We start from the raw sequence: 23,060 nt of genomic DNA, 5'->3' as shown, positions 1-23,060 counted from the left end.
AATTTGATTTTAATTTCTTTTTCTATATATTACTATATTCATGTAATTTACATTTTTATATTGCTTTCATGTGTAGTGTTGAATAGATTGTTGAGACAATATTAAAAACAATTATTTAGAGATTAAGTTGACTTTGTCTTATACTAGTATGAACAACCGTGCCAAGCACGGGCTACAAATTTGTCTGAATGTTTTTTTTAATAGGTTTAATAAATATTGTGTTATTTACGTATTATTATTTTATTTTATTATTATTTTATTTTATAATTAATTTTTTCCATAAACTAAAAGTTTATTAAAAAAGGAAAATAGAAAATGGGGACATGGCTTTCAGCCCCTTTTGTATCCAAAAAAAATAATATGGGGACATAGACATAACTCAGGGATAGAAATAAAAATAGAGTAGACATAAATCGAACCGTCGATTTTTCCCTTTTCCGCTTCGTTGATTTTCCTCCAATTTTTTGGTTGGTTGTTTGGTTTTGTAGTTTCCAGCCCAATTTATATCATACATAGGTCTAGTTTCCGATTCAACCGGTCGGACTACAAAGTTAGCAATCACTTTTATTTCCTTCTCAAATATAAAAGTGACATGTCTTTAATATTTTATAAACATCACCCTGTATATATGTTACATATTAAAAGTGTTAGCAAAATTATGTTAAAAATAAAAAATGGAAACTTATCATAATCAAATAGCCATGTGTTTTACATGTATAGGGATGTCAACAGGATAAAGATTGAGCGGAGAGTACATCATCACTTTCTTCTCCACCATCTAAAAAGATCCGATCATCCCCATCTACATTCCCATTTTAGGGAATATTCTTTCGCATCTTCATCCCCATAGATCCCCACAGTTCACACGGGACACATCAACATTAAAAAAAAGCGCCTTAATTGCACGTTTGGTTCCCTTATTTTAAAATTAAACTTTTTGGTCCCTCTATTTTCACATTTTTTACAATTTGGTCATAACTCATATTTTTTGCCCTAAAAGTGACGATTTTTTTGTCAGAAGCGGTGAATTTTGATTTTAAATGTGATATTTCATCTTTAGATTTAATGTTGGAGAATATAAATCACCTTTTAGGATGCCAAAAATCACCATTCTTAGAAAAAACAAAATATGGGTTGAGACAAAAGTTGCAACAAATATGAGGCGGAGTCTTCAAAGGGTGGGGGATAGAATCATGTCCCCATCTCCAAACCTCCATTAGGGGGACTTTCTCCCCCATTCCCGCGAGAGCAAAATTCCCGTCTTTGGAACCGCAAATAGAAAAATCTCCACGGGAATTCCTGCACGGGATAAAAACGTGAATAATAAAATTAGAAACACAATTAATAATTGAATATAAAACAAATATATTTTAGAATTGATCTTGAAATTTGACTTCTCTAATGTGAATAATATTAATCGTGGTAAACTCACTTTATTTAAGTATATAATTTAGAAGGACAACATCAACATAAAAATATTACACAATAAGTAGAAGCAACTAACACAATTTTAAATGCATGACATTTTTAGTGAAGATTTTGTTTTGAAAGTTTGAACCGAATAAAAATAGACCCCCCCGTATAAATTAGCAACGAAAAGGTCATCATATTAATATATATATATATATATATATTAATGAGTTAGAAATATAAGTCATGTATTAATCTATGAGTAAAAATAATATATGCTCTCATATAAATTACAAACAAAAATGAGTAAAACTATAGCCACCCGTATAATTTTTTTAAAAAAAAACCTCCAAACAAACAAAAAAGTTAAATTAGTCTTATAATATCTATAGTAAAATAAACATGAAACATAAATAAATTAAAGAAATTTCCCGAATATAGCTTATATTATTTAATTGTACACATAAATACCCTCCAAATAAAATAAAAGTAGATCATCACATAAATTATTAAAAAATTCAATGTATTAATATATGAGTAAAAATAGAGGCCCCGTATAAATTAAAAAAAAAAATCTATATAAATATTACAGGGGTAAATCAAAACTCGTCCAAATTGCAAGGGGGTAAACACCTATTATCCCTAAAAAAAAAACCTCAATTCTAGCAATATTTTAAGCAAAATTGTTGATCAAGTCTTCATATTATATATTTTTCAAATGATAATCATTGTCAATTGCTATCAATACTAAGTCATTAACTCTTTTTTGTAACATAATAGAGCAGCAGTAAAACTTCATGTTAAAATCTACTACTATTTTTTATTTTTTTAAATCAATCTCTTTATTTTGTTAGAGACCTATTACCATGTAAATTTTTTTTGAGGCCCCCAAAAATTGGAGGCCCGGCTGCGTAGCTCACCCTGCACTTGTACAGGGCCGACCTTGATATGACTATAAGTATCGGTCTCATATAAATTACAATAAAATAAAATAAGCCTTGCATTAATATATGACTAAAAAAAATAGGATAAAAAAAAATATAAGTCATCATAGTAATATATGAGTATAAATATATGTTTTGTTTAATTTTTTTAAAAAAAAGGGTGTCGTATTAATATGAGTATAAATATAGATCATATATAAATTCATTCATTTTATTTCCTTAATATAATTTATAATAATTTTTTGTTTAAAATAAAAACTTAAACTTGTTTTTTGTTAAAAAAAAAGATATCCTGCAAGTAAAAATAATTTATTCGAGTTTTCAAATTATTTGAATTTGTAATAATAATGATTTGAATTTGAATTATTTCCTTTTTAAATATGCAACTTAAATGAAATATTATATTTGTCTTTTTAGTGAAAGTCATGTGTACATGATCATTAATTGAGACTTAAAATTGTCCTAAAATATATAGCATGTATGTAGCTATAGATTAATATACACAATTTTCTCAAAAAAAGAAAATACTCTCATAAAATCTTAATCAATTGTCCACAAATCATAGCTCAACTGGCAGAAATGTCGAAATTGCTAGTGTCGGACGTCTGGACCGGGGTTCGAACCCCGGTCACTCCACTTTGTGTGTGTGTGTGAGTTTTCAATGACTTTGTCATTTCGTCTATCAACCAAAAAAAAAATCTTAATCAATTAAATGTTAATTATTAATGTTTATCTGAAAATCTGATTTTATTAATTATTAATATTATATCTTTCAATTCAATATTCAATCTATTAAAGGAAGCCAAAAAATCTCGACAAAAAAAAAAGGAGCCAAAAATTTCTTAAAAATGGAATCAATTTAATGTTATTTATGTATGACAAAAATAAAAACAAAGAAAATCAACAAAAAATATAAAAAAAAAATATTTAATCTTTTAAATAAAAACAATGAATCTCATAAAAATTCATTCAATTATAAAAAATAACAAAGAAAATATTTAATCTTTTATATTTTTATAAATAAATTCGTTTATTTATTTAATTTTATTAAAAAAAATTAGTTTGTTACGCACTACACAAAAATTCGAAGAAAATATTTTATAATTTATTTATTTTATAAATTAGTGAGGTACCATTATTTATACTTGAAGTTTAATATATTTATAAACAAATTTGTTTATTTATTTGAATTCATTAAAAAAAATTAACATTGTTACATCCTGTATGAGAATTCATATAAAATATTTTATATGTAACCAAAAAAATATAAAATATTTTATAATTTATTATATATATATATATAGGGGAGGGATCAAATTACACCGGTGTAACATTTGAGTAATGTTACACCGCTCAATAACGCTTTAACGAATACAAATTTTACAAAATCCACCGTTGGATTGAAAGCTTATATCGTCTAGATCATCTATGTTAAATTTTATAAAAATCTAAAATCGTTTTATATGTTTTTGAGATAGATCAAGATTAACGGTATTCAATAAAAACGCATAAACCATTAATTTTGATCTATCTAAAAAACTTATCAAACGATTTTAGAATTTTGTAAAATTTAACATGGATGATCTATACGATATAAACTTTCAATCCAACGGTGAATTTTGTAAAATTTGTATTCGTTGAAGCGTTATTGCGCGGTGTAACATTACTCAAATGTTACACCGGTGTAATTTGATCCCTCCCCATATATATATATATATATATATATATATATATATATATATATATATATATATATGGAAAATGCTATTTAGCAAGAATTTTTTGATGCAAGAAAGAGAAGAATTTTATGTGGCAATATTTGATTGGTCAATTTATAATCACTCTCTCTCCCATGTATGGTTAGCCAATTTTTGATTGGTCAAATTCCCTAATTTTGTGGATTCTTCTCTTTCTTGTATAAATATTTTTTACTAAATAGCAATACTATATATATATATATATATATATATATATATACAACACATTTTCATTGAAAACACCTTTCTATAAATTCGTTATGATATATTATATGTATAAGAAAGACTCTTAAGAAAATCAAAATAAATGGATGAAAGTTAGTATTGAAAAAGTAAATTATATTAAAGCAATAACATAATCTTTCAATCAAAGCAACACCATTTCTTAAGCTGTGAAATAGTATTAACAATATATTACAACTTTTCTATAAAATAAAAAATACACATTACATCTTTAAAATTAATTTACACTCAAAATACTTGTGAGGTAGATTAAACATCACTTAAAACTCATACATTATGATCAAAATGTATCTGGTCCAATTTCTTTAGAGTTCGCATATCATTTATATTCTTCTTTTGAGTTCCACATCTGCAAAAATTGAAATGAATGATGAGTATAGATTAAGATTAAGATGAAAATAAGATAAATTGAAAATAATACAAAGAAAATAACTAAAGAGAAAAGAGATGGAAAATGTGTGATTTGAATGTTCAACCAAAGACCATTTATATAGGAAAAAAAGGGGTATATAAGTAATTTTATCCATAATATGCAATTAAACGGATTAATAACAAATATATTGATTCTTTTTTCAGTCAATGTCATCTTATGACTTTTTGTAGGAAATTTAATATTTAACACACAAACTTTACTAAAATAAACTTTGAAAACTTTATTAACTTTTAAATAATTTCGTGAATTATTATTACTATTATAAAATTAATTTTACAAATATTTTATTTATATAAAATATATAAACTAACTACAATTTTTAGAATTTGTTTTTAATTATTTTCTCTATTATTTAAATTGAAAAAGGAAATAAAAAAAAATTGAAAAAGGAAATAGTAGAAAATAAATTTATAAAAGATAGTATCAAGAATTACGTAAAGAAAAATTTGTGATTGACTAATCATGATTCAAGCATTCTAAAAATGACCTCACAAAAAAAAAAGTTTTTAATTCTTTCCTTTTTTAATAAACAAAATAATTGCAATTGCATATATTCTTTGTGGGAAGTGCCATGTGTACGTGACAATTAAATGAGGACTTATAAAATAAGCCTCAAATGTATAGTATTAAGATTAAGATTAAGATAAAAATGTTAGAGACTAATTTAATTTTTATTTTTATCAGTGATTGAATTGGTCTGTCCAAAAATTATGAGAGACCAAAACAAGTTTTTGTTTATTTTTTTTAAACACTAATTAGCATTTTAAATTAGAAAAAAATTTAAAATTTGAACTTTTTCATATTTCCAGCATTAAATAAAAAGTGTTTATTTATTTTTTTGGAAAAAGTGTCTCAAGTACTAGTAAATTGTAAACCGAAACATGTGTTGATTGAACGCCTCAAAAGCATTGACACCTATATGGAAACTTGTTTCAATTAATTTGTTTATTGAAAATAAAATTTTAAATAAATAAGTAAAGGAGAAACACTTTCTTTTCAATATTGACTTTAATACTCATTCTCTTAGATGAAATTCATGTGAGTGATGAGTCCCATCATGAAATTAACTTCTAAAATTTGAAACCTTCTGATACATTAAATTTCACTTGATTGAGAAGTTCGTTTGATTGGTTAGAAGCCACCAACAGATTGGCGAGTGAAATTCAATAATGATTGGTTCCTTGTATTTTTTTTTTAGGTATTCATCCCTGTAAGTTGGTTGACGTGTTTTTGCTTTTAGTCCCTATAGCTAAAATCCGTAGGAAAATCTACAGGAAATTCCGCAGGAAACCTACAGATTTTAAATTCGCAGGAAAATTCAAAGAAAAATCCGCAGATTTTCCTATGAATTTTCCTACGGATTTTAGCTTTAGAGACTGAAACCAAAAAATTTTAACATACCGGGATGAATTGCTAAAAAAAAAAATACAGGGACTAAAAACAAAAAGACCATTTAAGCTGATGTTAAGCTAAACATTGATTCAGTAGCTGATGTTTATTTTGATGTTTGTCTGAGTCAAATTAAGCATATTATTGCTTCTGATTGTATTGAAAAGAGAATCATTTGTCAATCTAATTTCTCCCATGTCTCTAAACCATATTACACATCCCAATAACCTCTTTACTCTTCACCGCCTTCAACAGTTTGTTTAGTTATCTGCTTACTTTAGGGGTTGATAGAGTTTAGTTTTCAAACTAACATATCAAAATTTCTAATATGTGACAAAATGCATGTCACTTCACACTGTTTTCATGAAATTAAAGATAATGTTACCTTGTACCTATACTTTTTTTTTTTCAAGTATGATAATCTGTAGTGACCAATAAAAAGTAAAACATAAATAACTATAAATTATATGCAAGCTATACACAGGACCAGAGTTCAATTCTATAATAAAGAAAATGATCTATTCTCAAAATTTGTGTAAACTTGGCATGTGGAGATAAAAGAACATTAATTGCAATCCCTTCATAGAATCTGTGGAGAGCTTTCCCTGCTGTTTTTAGCAGAAGACTCTGAATCAGCTTCCACCCTCCTAAAAGTTAGCTTTTGCTGAGGAATTTGACCATTGGCAAGTACTGTGACTTCAGTGTCTACTAAAATTGTGTCCTCTTCCTTAAAATCTCCTCTAAGAATACCCTTTGCAAGTTCATTCTCCACATTTTGCTGAATCACTCGCTTCACCGGCCTAGCACCGTAGTTTGGATCGTACCCTAAACTTCCAAGAAGTTGGATAGCAGCTTCTGTTACTCGGAGTTTCATCTTGCGGTCTGCAATTCTTTTCTGCACGCGCTCCAACTGTAATAATAAACATAAAAAGTAAGTCTTGAGATGTAAAATAGCATGAAAACAGTTTGCAGGAAATCTTCAAATCACTAAGATCGAAACAGTTCTCGAAATACATTGTTTTTCCAGTTTAGTCCTTGTAATATACTTTTTTTTTTCCATTTAGTTACTACACTTTTCTTTTTTCTATTTGAGTCCCTATAATACATAAGACTAATTGAACATAAATCAAATATTACATGGAATAAAGCAAAGAAAAAATAGTATATACTCCAGGAACTAGAAAAACAACGATGACTAAAACAAAATATATAGTAGAATGTATCTATTAGTAGCGAGGACGAAATTACCTGTAACCTGACAATCCTGCTTATTTGGTCACGGTCAAGAGGCCGGAAAACAATATATTCATCAACTCTATTCATGAATTCGGGGCGAAAGATGGATCTTGCGGCGTCCATTACCCGCTGCTTTATGGTTTCATATGCTATATCTTTCGGTGTAGTGTCATCATCTGTGTTGAGAATGTATGATGATCCAACATTTGAGGTCATGATGATAACAGTGTTGGTAAAACTTACTGTGCGGCCCTGTGAATCGGTTACTCTTCCATCATCCAAAATTTGAAGGAATACATTGAAAACATCCGAGTGCGCCTTCTCAATCTCATCAAACAAAATAACTGCATATGGTCTTCGACGAACTACCTCTGTTAGTTGCCCACCCTCTTCGTACCCAACATATCCAGGTGGAGCTCCGATCAATCTTGAAACTGTATGCTTTTCCATGTACTCACTCATATCAATCCGCACAAGTGCTTCTTCTGTGTTGAACATGTAGGAAGCAAGGGCCTTGGCTAACTCAGTCTTTCCTACACCAGTGGGACCCATGAACATGAAGCTAGCAATTGGGCGGTGAGGGTCTGATAGACCTGCTCTTGAACGTTGGATCGCCTCGGCTACCGCCTTTACCGCAGGATCTTGACCTACAACACGCTTATGGAGTTCGTCCTCTAAATATAACAACTTCTCTCTCTCTGATTGTTGAAGTTTAGAAATTGGGATACCGGTCCACTTGCTCACAATTTCACCAATATCGTTCCCAGTAACTTCCTCTCTCAACATAGACTTACCGGAGCTCATATATTCATGTAATTCCTTCTCTGCACCCTCGAGTTGTCGTTGCAAAGAATTAAGACTGCCATACTTCAATTCAGCAGCACGATTAAGATCATATTCCCGCTCGGCCTGTTGGATCTCAAGGTTTACCCTGTCTATCTGCATATATAGATATGGAACTGATCAGAATAAGATTTTCTTGTTTCATTAAAAAAGAAAAATCATGGTTATTGTAGAATTCGAGAACAATTCTCTTAATATTATTTCAAAATTAATGAGAATACTATCATTAAACTGTTAAAATAGACTATGCTATACCAAATGGGCCGAATATAATATGTACTAATAATTATAAAATATTCAATCATATTTACAGCACTCCCCATCGAGCTGGAAATGGTGAGTCATTCCCAACTTGCAAGTAAGTTGGCTGAATCAAGGTCCACAAAACCGGGAGCTCTCGTACCATGTCGAATTAAAGAATATTTTTCTAAATACTATTTCAAAAGTAATGAAAGTACAATCAATCACTAAACTGCTTAAATAGACTACTTTATACCTAACAGGCCTGATTAGTGGGCTGGATAGTGTCTATGCTAATAATTGTAAAATATATGATCATATTTACAACAGTAATATATTAGTGAATTGCTAATGCCAATGCGTAATTACTAAATCAATGAACACACCTCTTCCTTGATAGACTGAAGACGAGTCATTACAGACTTTTCATGCTCCCATTGTTTGGACAGCTCATCCTGTTTCCCTTTTAGGAGAGAGAGCTCTGTCTCGAGACGGTTTAATCTATCTTTAGAAGCCTTGTCTGTATCATTCATGAGAGATAGTCTCTCCATCTCTAGTTTCAAAACTGACCTATTAATCTCATCGAGTGCAGTAGGCTTAGAAGTGATTTCCATTTTCAGTTTAGCAGCTGCTTCATCAACCAGATCAATAGCTGCAATTTACAAATATCTAGCAGTTAGCCATTTATGAGCGTTACGGAAGAGTTTACTAGAAAAAACATAAATGCTAACGAAATTTACAAAAATCTTTGTTTAATATATTCACCAACCAAGAGTTTTTACTTTCAAAAGTAATTACTACCTTTGTCTGGCAAAAACCTCCCACTTATGTATCGATCTGAGAGAATCGCAGCATCCACTAGTGCAGTGTCAGAAATGCGAACTCCGTGATGCAACTCGTATCTTTCCCGCAGCCCCCTTAGTATTGAAATGGTATTTTCAACTGAAGGTTGGTCAACGTAAACTTGCTGAAAGCGACGTTCTAGTGCTGGATCCTTCTCAATATATTTCCGATACTCATCCAATGTTGTTGCACCAATACATCGCAGCTCCCCTCGACCAAGCATAGGCTTTAAGAGATTACCAGCATCCATAGCACCATTTGTAGCACCTAGCATATGATAGATTATAGTTGCAATCATTCAAATTCAACATCCACGTGTTAATTTTAAATTACCATTTACAGGCATCAGCTACAAACAGATGCATAGTTTAAGGGGAAAAAAATACGAATGAAAATATATTGTCGAAGATCTGAACATTCATTGATCTGAAGGATTATTATATACTAACAATTGTGTTAGATCAAGGGTCAAACTCGAGAGTCAGTAAACTCATGGAATCTCCATAAACTCAAATAGTAAACATGTAAACTTTACTTGATATAAATATACTGTTTAAATATCTATCATATTTCAAAACAATAATATAATTCCATGTGCATGGTAAGTAATATTCAACATTCTAGTAAATATTCTCCAAGCGTCCAAACCATCACAATTTAAATTTTATGGACAAATTCACAATTCATGATATAGGTACACAACTCAGCACACAAAAAGTGAATAACAAGTTCAAAATTGTTGGACATATCAATAAATCACTACACTCAAAACTACAAAATCGTGAAGATTGGTAGGACTAGGAATCCCTCGATGAAGCTCGATTCAGCGAGGTAGATTTAGGTTTCGGCTCATCTGAGTTGGTTTCCCTCACACTGTTAGCTTAACGGGTTCATCACAAACAAAGATGGGTTTTGTTTGTGCTTTCTAGTTTGTGACCACATTTGTGCTGGGAGCCATAGGGTTAAGAGTGTTTGAGGGCCCTTACCTAGACCCTTAAAACAACTTTTACAATGTCGATAAAATCAACCATCTAAAAGTAGAGAAATTTGAAGCTCATTACCTGCCCCAACAACTGTATGAATCTCATCAATGAAAAGTATAATCTGACCATCAGATTCTGTAACTTCTCTGAGAACGGCTTTCAGCCTGTCCTCAAATTCTCCGCGATATTTTGCTCCAGCAATAAGTGCACCCATATCAAGAGATATAAGCTGAAAAGTCAGAGTATCGGATCAATTTTATATTAAAAAAGGAGAATAAAACAAGACAATATTACATTCTTATAAATATGAAATTAAGAGTAGCATTTGTAGAGGGTATAATATACAAATATAGTTGCTTAGCATAGGCGAAATGAGATAAAAACTTAAAAAGCATATATACCCTTCGATTCATCAAAGCTTGAGGTACATCTCCTTGAACAATTCTCTGAGCAAGTCTGTATAAAGGCAGAGTTAGGTCAATGTACAGAACATATTAAAAAACTAACGAAAGCATTCATATAAGATAAGAGCAAATATATATAACCTTCTTGTGCTAAAAATAATTATGAAACAAAAACTGGACTTTCAGTAAAAAGAAATAATGATAGCAGCATAATAAATTTAATTCAAAAAATAATTTAACAACAAAGATGTAAAACAAAAATACAAACACAGATGACATTTAGGAAGGATGATTGGAGGAAGACCTAAGAACTTACCCTTCAGAAATTGCAGTCTTTCCAACACCAGGCTCACCGATTAGCACAGGATTGTTCTTTGTTCTCCTGGAGAGAATTTGAATGCACCTGCGTATTTCATCATCTCTTCCTATGACGGGGTCAAGTTTTCCTGCTTTGGCCATCGCAGTCAAATCTTTCCCATATTTTTCCAATGCTTCATATTTTCCTTCAGGATCTATAATAACAAATTTAAGTTGAGGTTAAGCACTAAAAAAGTCAATCACATAAATTTACCTGTAACAACACAATTTTTTTTTTTTTTCAAATTTAAATTTAAGAACAGACAACATAAATATTGAAACTAAAATTTATATAAGTTTAGATAATTCATGAGATGTTAGCTAGTGGTGAGAGCCTAGCCTTGAAACCTCAATGACGAAGTTCAAATCCCTTCAGAGACGGTCGTAAAATGGTCATTGGTGTCACTCTATTAATAAATTTTTATATAAAACAAAAATACATATTATGAAACTGAAACAAACGAATTAAATTAGAACGAATATTAAGCAACATAAAATATATGTACAGAAAAACACAATAAAAATTGGACAAACAAGCACATTACGTCTTTCAACTAGTAACTAAGAAAAGAAGACAAATAGTAAATAACCTTGATCAATGACTGACTGGCGTCCCCTTACAGACTCTATAGCAGTTTTTAGAGATTGCTCGGATATTTGAAAATCTCTAAACAGTATCTTTCCAAATCGTCGATCTTGGGCAAAACCAAGAACCAAGTGCTCAACTGATACAAATGAATCACCGTATTCTTTCTTGAAATCCCTGGCTCTCTGAATCAAAGCCTCCAAATCACGCCCTAACATTGAACCGGCTGATTCCCCTAGAACCTAACACAAATGAATAAGAATTTATAATCGGATTCACGAGTTATAGACATTGAAGTAGTTTGATCAACCAGTTGACAAAATAAAAGGGTAACTTTTATAAGCATATAACTTTATAACCGCATTATGTGATGATGTGATGATTTCATGTCAGTTTCATCTCAAATGTTAATTCACTCCAAAACAAAACGTGATTGCTTTAACTTCCTTTCCAAGCTTCTGTTGTCAACTTAGAGTTTTACTATTTCCTCACTTCACTTCTACCATGAGTTATGATGTTGTAAGCTTAATACAATTCCTATTTAGGTCTTAACTTTTAAGAATAAAAAACATGCCTATAAAGGAAGTCGAAAGAGAGTATGGGTATAACTGAAAAAATACTACATAATCATAAGCACCAAAGCATATTTAACTAGGTCAATCACCTTGGGCTGGCGCTGAATGTGCTTATCGGTAGCCTCCAGAAGCCGAGTGTTATCGATCCCAACCTTGGAAAATATCCGGCGAGCAAGCCCATTCTTTTGCTCTAATAAAGCTTTCATCAAGTGCTCTGTCTCAACAATTTGATGCTTGTTCTCCTTTGCCACTTCTGGTGATGACACAATCGCTTGCCACGCCATTTCTGTGAATTCTTGCTGTGAAACCTGCCATTGCATCAAAATCCAATATAAACCACTACACTTTGAACATCCAACCAGACACGATTAGCATCACAAATGACCCGAATTACAAACAATTCTGATTTCGACAAATTTAAAAATGAGCTTGAATATTTCCTCATATTTTGTAACACTTTTTTTGAACTTCTTACAAACACATTGCAACAATCAAGATACTTACTAGTTCAATATTCAAGAGAGTTTATAAATGTAGCTTACTAGTGTATCTAGAGAGCATACTAAAATAAGTTGCATATGACAGTATGTCATAAGCTATGTTCATAAACTCTATCAAATGCTTATCTAAATGAATAAGCTAAATAAGTTATTGGTAGGTCAATCAAACACATTCCTTTATATCATAAAATAAACCCATACAAACTCTTCCAAACACCTCACAATTGATGATATGAGATGATGACAATACATTAAAATATGACTAGAGAGTCGGACACACAAGTTGTTGTCCAACACAGATCATGGAAAATAGCAGTTTGCTAAAACACCACTGCTATAACCACTATTTGAAAACACGTTATATAACATTGTGGATTGAAGAACAATAGCGGTTCGTTAAAATTTTGCTACGCTGCTGCGCCGCTATTTGACAAGACTTAATGAAGTTACAATAAGACTACTATCTGGAAGTGTCTAGTGTCAATGCTCCTTGATAGGTATGTCATAAGCTGTGATCATAAACTCTATCAAGTGCTTATAGTTAGCTGAGTAGATAATCTAAAATAAGTTATTCATAATAAGTCAATCCAAACATATCCTTTTATATCATAAGATAAACCCATGCAACCTCTTTCAAACACCCCGTAATTAATACTAACAGATGATGCCAATACATTAAAACATGACCGGAGAGTCGAACACACAAATTTGTGCCCAATTTCATGAACAAAAACAGATTGTTCCAATGCCACTACACTACAATTCTATAGCGCTGATATAACCACTATTTGACAACACTTCATACTAAATCACATCACCAACCAATAGTGGTTTGTTAAAATTCTGCTGCTATATGACAACACTTAAACAAAAGGATGTGTTTGGATTGAGGTGATGACAATAAATTAAAACATGACCGGAGGGTTGAACACACAAGTACGTGCCCAACTTAAATCATGAAAAATAACAGTTTGTTCATACTCCGATGCGCTATAGCACCGATATATCCACTATTTGACAACACTTTGCACTGAACAGCATATTGCAGAACAATAATGGTTTGTCAAAATTCTGCTACACTATAGCCCCCTAGAATTGATACTACTTGAAACTAGAAATTAGAAATTGTATCTTCTGATTCTAGAATTAAATTTTACACTCAAATTTATTGTTCATCTCACCAGAATTAATTTTACATAATCAATTCACTCAAAATCATTTTTTTTCACTGCATAATCAAATATAAGCTTAATGAAATTACAACAAGACTAATCAATAATCAATTCACTCAAAAATCAATTTTTTCACTGCATAACCAAACATACACTTAATGAAAGTACAACAAAACTACTATTTCTAACTAACTGTCTAGTATCAATGCATTCTTGATAATGAAGTGTTAAATTCCTATACATGTAAGTTTTTACCTTTCCACTAGAACTTGTGCAACTAACAGTGAACTTTTTAGGGTTTCTTCGAATTCTCGAAAACCCATTTGAAAAATCTTCTCTTTTTTTCAAAGGAAGTGAATTTAAGCTCTTAAGGGAAATGGGTTTCAATGAAGAGTTAAAGGAAGCTTGAAACGGAGCAGATTGAGGATTGTTTCCATTACGGAAAATTGGAACAGAGTGATGAAGTATGAGACTTGAAAACGACGTCGTTGAAGCCATCCTCGGAGAATGAAAACTCCGAACAATTATGCGGCGGGATGATAATAATGAATAGTGAAAATTTTAGTGAGAGTTTGAAAGCATTGCATAGGTTGTGAAGAGTTTGTTGAAACGCGACCACGTTGTTGGGTTATGTATGTTTGGTGCATAGTGCATACTACCTTAACTAGGTTCACACACGTGGCATTTTTTTTATTAGATAATTTTTTTTTTTGAAGAAACTAAATTAGTCCACCCAAATTGGCACCAGAGAGAATCGAACCTCAGACCTTAAAAGGAGCGCACTTTATTAATCATCGTTTCTGAGGAGAAGGAGTCTGATCATCTAGGGTTAAGCCAAACTTGTTTCTTCCGATTCGTTCTGGAAGGAATTTATTAACCATTTATTTTATTTTATTTTTTTATTATAAAAGAGGGAAAGCCCGATAAAAAAATTACAACAGAATTAAACGAGGGGTAGTTATACCCAAGACACCAGCTAGTAGCATGCGACTAAAAGCATTAGGACAAACATCAAAAAACACACTCCCAACAGCGATGTTAGAGCACCCACATCCATCGAACCCACTTAAGTTCTTTAAATGGGACTCACTTGATATTTTATATTACTTCACATTTCCAATTATTTAAACAACTCAACTATATTTTCTTAATATTCATACAACCCATCAAACACTCTAAAATGGGTTCCACTTTACCCCACTTTATATTACTAACAATGGCCAATTTGAAAGCAAAAAATAAAAAGAGGTGGGTTATTCAAACACAAATTTTGAGACACAAAATTAACACAACTCTCTTTCCACTCGCAAACAAGCAAAACGAGGTATGTAAAAAATATTTAAAAAATAAAAAAGTATATTTGTTGTATTTTTGTCAAATAAGTGTGTTTACATAACATTTTCCAAATAAAAAACAACAGTAATGTTTTATCTATGTGGCACATAAGCATCGTGTTTGTGCAGAGAAACGAGCTTTATGAATTTTCAACTTTAATCTGACATACCTCTGCTGCAAACTGATAAGGAACGGCAAATACACATCGATAATTATGCTCTTACTAACCATAGTTAGCTAGCGCATCCGCACATTGATTTGCTTGGCGATACGAGTGGTGAACCACTATCTCCTAATCCAAGGAAAGCAGTCTCCGGATCTTTTCAACCAGAGCTCTACCACTTAAACTACCTCTTTTGTTTCAACTAGACTCCGACCCATGCGTTGGACAGGTTTTGTGGAGTGTCAAATATATGATTTAAATTGTTATTGTTATAATTAAAATTAAAATTGCAATTAAAAAAAATAAAATGAAATTTTCATCTTATGCATTAGGTGCGTTTTTAATAGGTTAGTTCTTAGCTATCATTATCTTATACAACATATAAAAACCTTTGATCCTTGCATTTCGAATGCCAACAACCATAATTTGGGTGCATATCAAATTAACAAAATACAAACCAATGCACTATTTCATTCACTCAATTGATACATATACTATCTTACAAAAACTATAATTTTATAGGCATAGTTTCCTTAACATAACACATGTCTACACTCACCATAACTTGCATTTCAAATCACAGCACATAATATGCTTCAAAATCCTATGGATAACTGCAGAAAAAGAAGGGGAAAATAGTGTCTTGTACTTTGAGAAAAATATCACAAACACACCTTAAAGAAACAAAAGAGCACATTAAATTAGCCATAAAAAATTCAGAAATGTTACATAAACACACTTTTTGAACACAAGTTGGACAAATATACTGATTTTCATTTTTTTAATAATACATTATACTTATCGATTTGCGTGCATAACATGCAATCAAAAGAATGTGTAAGAGTACAAAATAAGAAAAGCAACTTCCAAAATTTTCAACCAAGATCTTCGGCGATTTTGTGGTGAAACTGTAACAACAAAAACACAAACATAAAATCAGTATAGCATTGATCAGTTTAATTTCAAGAGGATTTAATTTAATCAGAATGGCTATATAAGATTAACAGATTTTGTTGGATAATTTATCTTTAAAATATAAAAAACACAATTTTTTTGACAAATGCTTAACTTTACCCGTCGACTCAAAATTGTCTTCTAAAGTTGTTCATCGAACCGCATCACCTAGTAAATCAAAGTTATAATCACTTATAAATGTAGCAACCATTCCACATAAATTATAATTGAATCAATACATCAAATTAAATTTAGCAATCTACGCAAATATGTTGTGATAAAACAATTGTCTTCTAAAATTCATACCAAAAACATGTGATGTAAAACACCAAATTTTGCTCATGGTCATTTTATCGAAACACATGCAATGCATTTTATCTCGGTTACTAATTCTAACCCTACTAAACTACACACCTCTGAAATCAAGTAGTTTAAATATTTGTAGAAGTTATGGAATAAATTAATCTTTCTTAACCGGTGCACCTATAAGTTATTTGTGGAAGTTATGGAAAACACAAATCAACCAATAAATTATCGATTACATTGCAATATCTTTAAAATTTTACCAAATGTGTGACAAAATGAATAATATTAAGATTTGAACATATCAATAAAATAATGAACGAATTTGACCAATATTGATTATGTTAAGGTCTCAAAACCTCTATAAATAAGTACAACATACCTTAGCAATACCACACTAGAATTTGTTCACTCATTGCAAAATAAAGAGAAAAGAAAGAAAAAAAACCTAGAGCTATAATGAAAAAATCATTGAAAATGATGTTGATGTTGTTGTTTGTTGCAATTGCAACTATCTTTGGAGAAGTTGCCCATGGTGCAAGAATATTGAAAGGTGATGATCCTCCACAATGTTTTCCACAGCCAGAAGCTTGCATTATAAATCCAAAATGTTGCCCAGGTCACCCTCCTGCTACACGGTTTTAAATTTGAGGGGTTATTCATCCGATGTAATAAATTGAAATAAAATTATATGAATAAAATTACGACTATGATTCATTTTTGTTTATGTTTGTTACTTTTGCATTTTGTTATAGGTTTTATCTTCTACTATATATATATCAAAACTAATATCTTCTACGATGTTGATTTGAGCAAACATCGGTGACTGGATTTTTTTTAACAATCCATGACTCACTCCCCGTGGACAAATCTTATGGAGGAACCCTTTAGATTTTTGAGGCATTGGATTCTTTTTTGCATTACTCAAGTCGACATTTTCGCTTCCGCACGTCCAACCATGCTTCAATGTTAAATACACATAATTCTTTGGAACGTTTTTTTTTTGGGTACTTTTTGTATTAACATATATAAAAAATACACGGGAGATGTGAGTGAAACATTGGTCTTGACAATATGTGCCCTTGCCATTGTCTCCGACAAACCTTCCAAGTTCTGCCATTGATCCTATAAAAAAATGTCATTAATTTTTGGAACCTCAGAAATCTTCTATCACAATTTTTTGTCTTTACTTTTAATCAAACTCTTGTGTGCTTTTATATTTTTGAATGATTTTTTGTATTGACATTTATAATACTATAACAACTCTCTATAAATAAGTCCACATATACTTTAGCAAACCACACGAGAATTTGCCAAAGAAAGAGAAAAAAAAGATCCTAGAGCTGTAATGAAAAAATCATGGAAAATGATGTTGATATTGTTGTTTGTTGCCATTGCAACTATTTTTGGTGAAGTTGTCTATGGTGCAAGAACATTGAAAGGTGATGATCCTCCAGTTTGTTATCCACAGCCAGAGGCTTGCATTTTAAATCCAAAATGTTGCCCTGGTAATCACCCTCCTAAACTGTTTTAGATTTGAGGGGTTATTCATCTTATGTAATAAATTGAAATGAAATTTTATGAATGAAATTATGATTATATATGATTCCTTTTTGTTTATGTTTGTTAATTTTGCATTTTGTTACATGTTTTATCTTCTAGTAGTACAATATATGATTCATTTTCTATTGATGCCTAAGTCATAGGACATTTCAAAGGACAATAAATTTTAAGATTTTATAGGATTTGAATTGGCAACACTAACATGTTGGTGCAGCCAACACTAAACCTGAAAAACGGTGAAAAATTTAACTGTCAGATGTTGTGTCGCAAAAAGGTTTAGATGGATCATAACTCGAGCTCCCAAAGCAAGTCTGTTGTGTGTAAACGTAAAAATTTATTAATTAGTCTATGTTGATGAAAATTGCAAGAGTATAATGATAAAAAAGATAGAGTAAACACTTAACTTTTTTCGATTTTGATAACCTCTCCCTCCCTAAAAGAATCTACCCTCTTTGGTTGCTTTCTCCCTGACGAAGGTTCGGTGATTCTTTGGCTACTACCGTTCGATGATATTGAGGATATGCAAGAGCCATCGATTCTATCCGGTGAGGTTTGTGGTCCATCAGAAATAAGGGATCTCAAAGATTCACTCTGCGGATGCTTGGTTAGTGAAGCTTTAATTGATCACAAAATGCATTTTGATTGCCCTGCAGATGATTCCTCCTACCAGGCATTTTGAAGCTTTAATAGGGAATTTTGAATGCAAAAACCTAGGCTTATAGGAAGGAATAAGTCCAAAACTGTGATTTTTCACTGATATTGAGCCAAAAGAGATTAGTTGCATCAACAAATTTGAAGCCTTTAGCCTTGTATTGGTTGGTTGGCATACGAATATCCTCCTATTCGAGAATCCGAAAGCTATTTGCTTTACTAGCATCAGCTCTAATCAAAGATTCCAAAGTTTCCATCTTACCTCCAAAAGAGAAGGAGAAATGGTATCCTTGCAGATTTCTAGTTTGACATAATGAATATGAATCTTACTTTATGGATTAATATGAATCTTAATATAATGAATATATGATTCCTTGTAAAATAAGGGAAGGTATCTGAAGCCAATTTCATTTGACAATGTGTTTCGATATGATAACTTTAATGAACTTATGTGAATCACAACTTCCTCCTACTAGACTTGGAGCTCGTTTGGATTAACTTATTTTATAAATTCATATGACTAGACTTAATGAAAGGTATGTCATTAAGCTGGAAGTATCTAGTGTCAATGCTTAATGATACGTATGTCATACTATATGACAACACTTTAGATAAACAACATATTTTATACTAAATCACATCACCAACCAATAGCGGTTTGTTAAAATTCTGCTACTATATGACAACACTTAAACAAAAGGATGTTCTTGGATTGAGGTGATGACAATACATTAAAACATGACCGGATGGTTGAACACACAAATATTGACCAACATGTATAATAAAATATCGATATTCATTGGATTGTCTAATTTGACGGCATCAAGTGGTTTCAGCCCTGCCCGATCACAGTTGTAGGAATCTGCTTATCAAATAAAAATAAAAACAGTTGTAGGAATCTAAACGTAGTTTTCTTTATTAAGTTCGGTGTTAATTATCATTGGACCCACTAACGATTGATTAAAAACGATGGTTTTGTTTGTTAATAATATTCTACAACTTATTTCTAGTATGAATAAGGATTGAAACTGATACTAGTTAATGTTGGTGGTGGTTTAGTGGTCCATATGATATTGTACATCTTGTTTCATATATTTTTAATGGATATATGGATACAACTACGTACAAAATTTAATTTCATCTTCATTTGGTTAAAATATAAATAGTCATTATAATATGAGGTAAAAGATTAATACCATGAGTTGCTTCCTTGCGTTTTAAAATTGTACTAATGTCAAGTCGGTGTCAAACACATAAAATAACAATAAAATTTAACTAAAAATTTAATGTGAAAAATGTAAGGTTAATTTACATAAATTAGTATATATTTACATTTTTTAACATAAATTAATATAACTTGTAAAAAAAAACATAAATTAATATAAGTTAACATAAATTTGTAATAAATTCAAAATAAACAGAAAAATTAATAGTAATATTTAATATTTTAAAAATCAAACTGGTCCACAAATTGAATGGATAGGGCGGTTTGGATAATTTAAAAAAAAAAATCAAAGGGAGTATGTTGTAACTATGTAATAAAATTTAACATAGTTAAGGGAGTATGTAGTAACTATGTTAAATTTAAATAATATTTAATATAAAAAAAATGTAGGAAAGTCACATAATTGTATAGGTTTGAAGGTTAAGAAAACACTATATATTTGTCAAAATAAAATATTATATAAAAATATATTCTTTATTAATATATAAGTAAAAATATAGGTTTGTATATAAATTACAACAAAATGCCTTCATATAAATTATCATAAAATAGACCCGTATTAATATATGCTCCATCCATCCCAAAATATAAGCAAAGATGAGTCAACAAAAGTGAATGTATTTGGTCCAAATTTTGAACCAAATACATCAAGTTTGTTTGACTCACTTTTGCTGATATTTTGGGACGGAGAGAATATATAAAAGTATAAATACACCCCTCTATTATTACAATAAAATAGACTACGTATTAAAAAATAGTATATATCTATTATTCGAAGAGTTTAATTGTTGTGCACTGTCGATGTAATTTTTTTTACACATACATCTAATGACGTGTTGCTACATAATTTAATGAATGTAACACATCATGTGTTTTTAATTACCATACATGATGTGTCGGTATATTATTAGACGCATGTGCCAAATAACTTTACACTGACGGTGCATATAAATTAAATTCTTATTTGAATCAAACCGACATACACGCATATTTGAATATTCATTTATTTCTAACGCAAAAAAAAGTAATTATTTAAATATTTATAGAAGTTATGAAATAAATTAATCTTTCTTAACCGGTGCACCTATAAGTTATTTGTATTATTTGTAGAAGTTATGGAAAATACAAATCAACCAATAAATTATTGATTACATTGCAATATCTTTAAAATTTACCAAATGTGTTACAAAATTGAATAATATTAAGATTTGAACATATCAATAAAGTAATGGACGAATTTGACCAATATTGATTACGTTAAGGTCTCAAAATCTCTATAAATAAGTACAACATACCTTAGCAATACCACACTAGAATTTGTTCACTCATTGCAAAATAAAGAGAAAAGAAAGAAGAAAAAAAACCCTAGAGCTATAATGAAAAAATCATTGAAAATGATGTTGATGTTGTTGTTTGTTGCAATTGCAACTATCTTTGGAGAAGTTGTCCATGGTGCAAGAATATTGAAAGGTGATGATACTCCACAATGTTTTCCACAGCCAGAAGCTTGCATTGTAAATCCAAAATGTTGCCCAGGTCACCCTCCTGCTACACGGTTTTAAATTTGAGGGGTTATTCATCCGATGTAATAAATTGAAATAAAATTATATGAATAAAATTATGATTATGATTCATTTTTGTCTGTTTATTACTTTTGCATTTTGTTACATGTTTTATCTTCTACTATATATATCAAAAATAATATCTTCTACGATGTTGATTTGAGCAAACATCGGTGACTGAATTTTTTTTAACAATCCACGACTCACTCCCCGTGGACGAATCTTATGAAGGAACCCTTTAGATTTTTGAGGCATTGGATTCTTTTTTAAATTACTCAAGTCGACATTTTCACTTCCGCACGTCCTACGATGCTTCAATGTTAAATACATATAATTCTTTGGAACATTTTTTTTGGATACTTTTTGTATTAACATATATAAAAAATACACCAGGAGATGTGAGTCAAACATTGGTCTTGACAATATGTGCCCCCTTGCTATTGTCTCCGACAAACCATCCAAATTCCGCCATTGATCCTAGCTACCCGACTCGATGATGGTGTCTGTCTTTAGATTTCGGACCTGCACGCTAATACGATGATAGTGTCCATCTATGGTTACAGCGCCAATAATGGAGGCGGCAAGACTGTTACTGAAAAAGGCAAGAGAGCAATAAAAAGAAGCAATAATTATTATTATTAATAATAAATCAGGAGATACTATTTCCATTTTTTTTAGAACCAGATTGATCTTTGCTACTTACTTGCCAACATTGGATTTTCCATTTTTTAATAAATCAGGAGATACTATTTCCATTTCCATACGGGTTAACTTTTACAGGCCGATCCATCGAGTAACTGTGATTTTCCATTTTTTTATTATTAAAGTTTTTTTAATATTTTCCTTAAAAAAAAAGTTTTTTTTAATATTTTGGAGGGTATAAAAGAAATTTTAACTCATTTAATATCACACTTTTGCATTTATATTTTTAAAATTATATAATAATGGAGAAATGAAAAAAACACAAAATAAAGAGGATTTCAACTCCGATCCATCTAACCCATAGCATGTACATATTCAATACTAAAAAAAAATTGTCTGTTTATAAAAATCGTCTGTTTATATTTTGGTATGAGTTGAACTGTTAAGATTGTAAGTTGTATATGCGAGTTAAATTTGTGGGTTCATGGTAATATATATTGTCAAATATACTTTTTATCACTTATAATTTATCAAATGTTCAATATTAAACAATTCTCTAGAAATAAAGAAGTCTAAACTTAAATAAAAAAAGACTCATAACACTATTACACTAATATGGTCACATTTGCTCTTTTTTCTTCGCAACACACACCAAACAAACATGTTCTTCTACATCTTTGATTTACATAGAAAAGAGATATATATATATATATATATATATATATATATATATATATATATATATAT

At 30.5% G+C, this 23,060-nt stretch overlaps 1 protein-coding gene across 1 annotated transcript; it reads right to left on the bottom strand.

Moving 5' to 3' along the window:
• Positions 1 to 6,496: 6,496 nt before the first annotated feature.
• LOC123905671 (chaperone protein ClpB3, chloroplastic-like) lies at positions 6,497 to 14,553 on the bottom strand. The gene is made up of 10 exons (XM_045955366.1): positions 14,171 to 14,553; positions 12,333 to 12,551; positions 11,673 to 11,910; positions 11,042 to 11,237; positions 10,723 to 10,777; positions 10,400 to 10,550; positions 9,297 to 9,605; positions 8,882 to 9,147; positions 7,425 to 8,351; positions 6,497 to 7,086 (listed from the first exon to the last, which is right to left on the bottom strand). The coding sequence occupies exons 1-10, from the start codon at positions 14,411 to 14,413 to the stop codon at positions 6,757 to 6,759; spliced, it is 2,934 nt and encodes a 977-aa protein (XP_045811322.1). The 5' UTR covers positions 14,414 to 14,553; the 3' UTR covers positions 6,497 to 6,756.
• Positions 14,554 to 23,060: the final 8,507 nt, after the last annotated feature.

This window comes from Trifolium pratense, linkage group LG2, assembly GCF_020283565.1.
Source record: "Trifolium pratense cultivar HEN17-A07 linkage group LG2, ARS_RC_1.1, whole genome shotgun sequence".
In the NCBI taxonomy this organism is placed as follows: Eukaryota; Viridiplantae; Streptophyta; class Magnoliopsida; order Fabales; family Fabaceae; genus Trifolium; species Trifolium pratense.
This window is presented reverse-complemented; position numbering and strand designations above follow the sequence as displayed.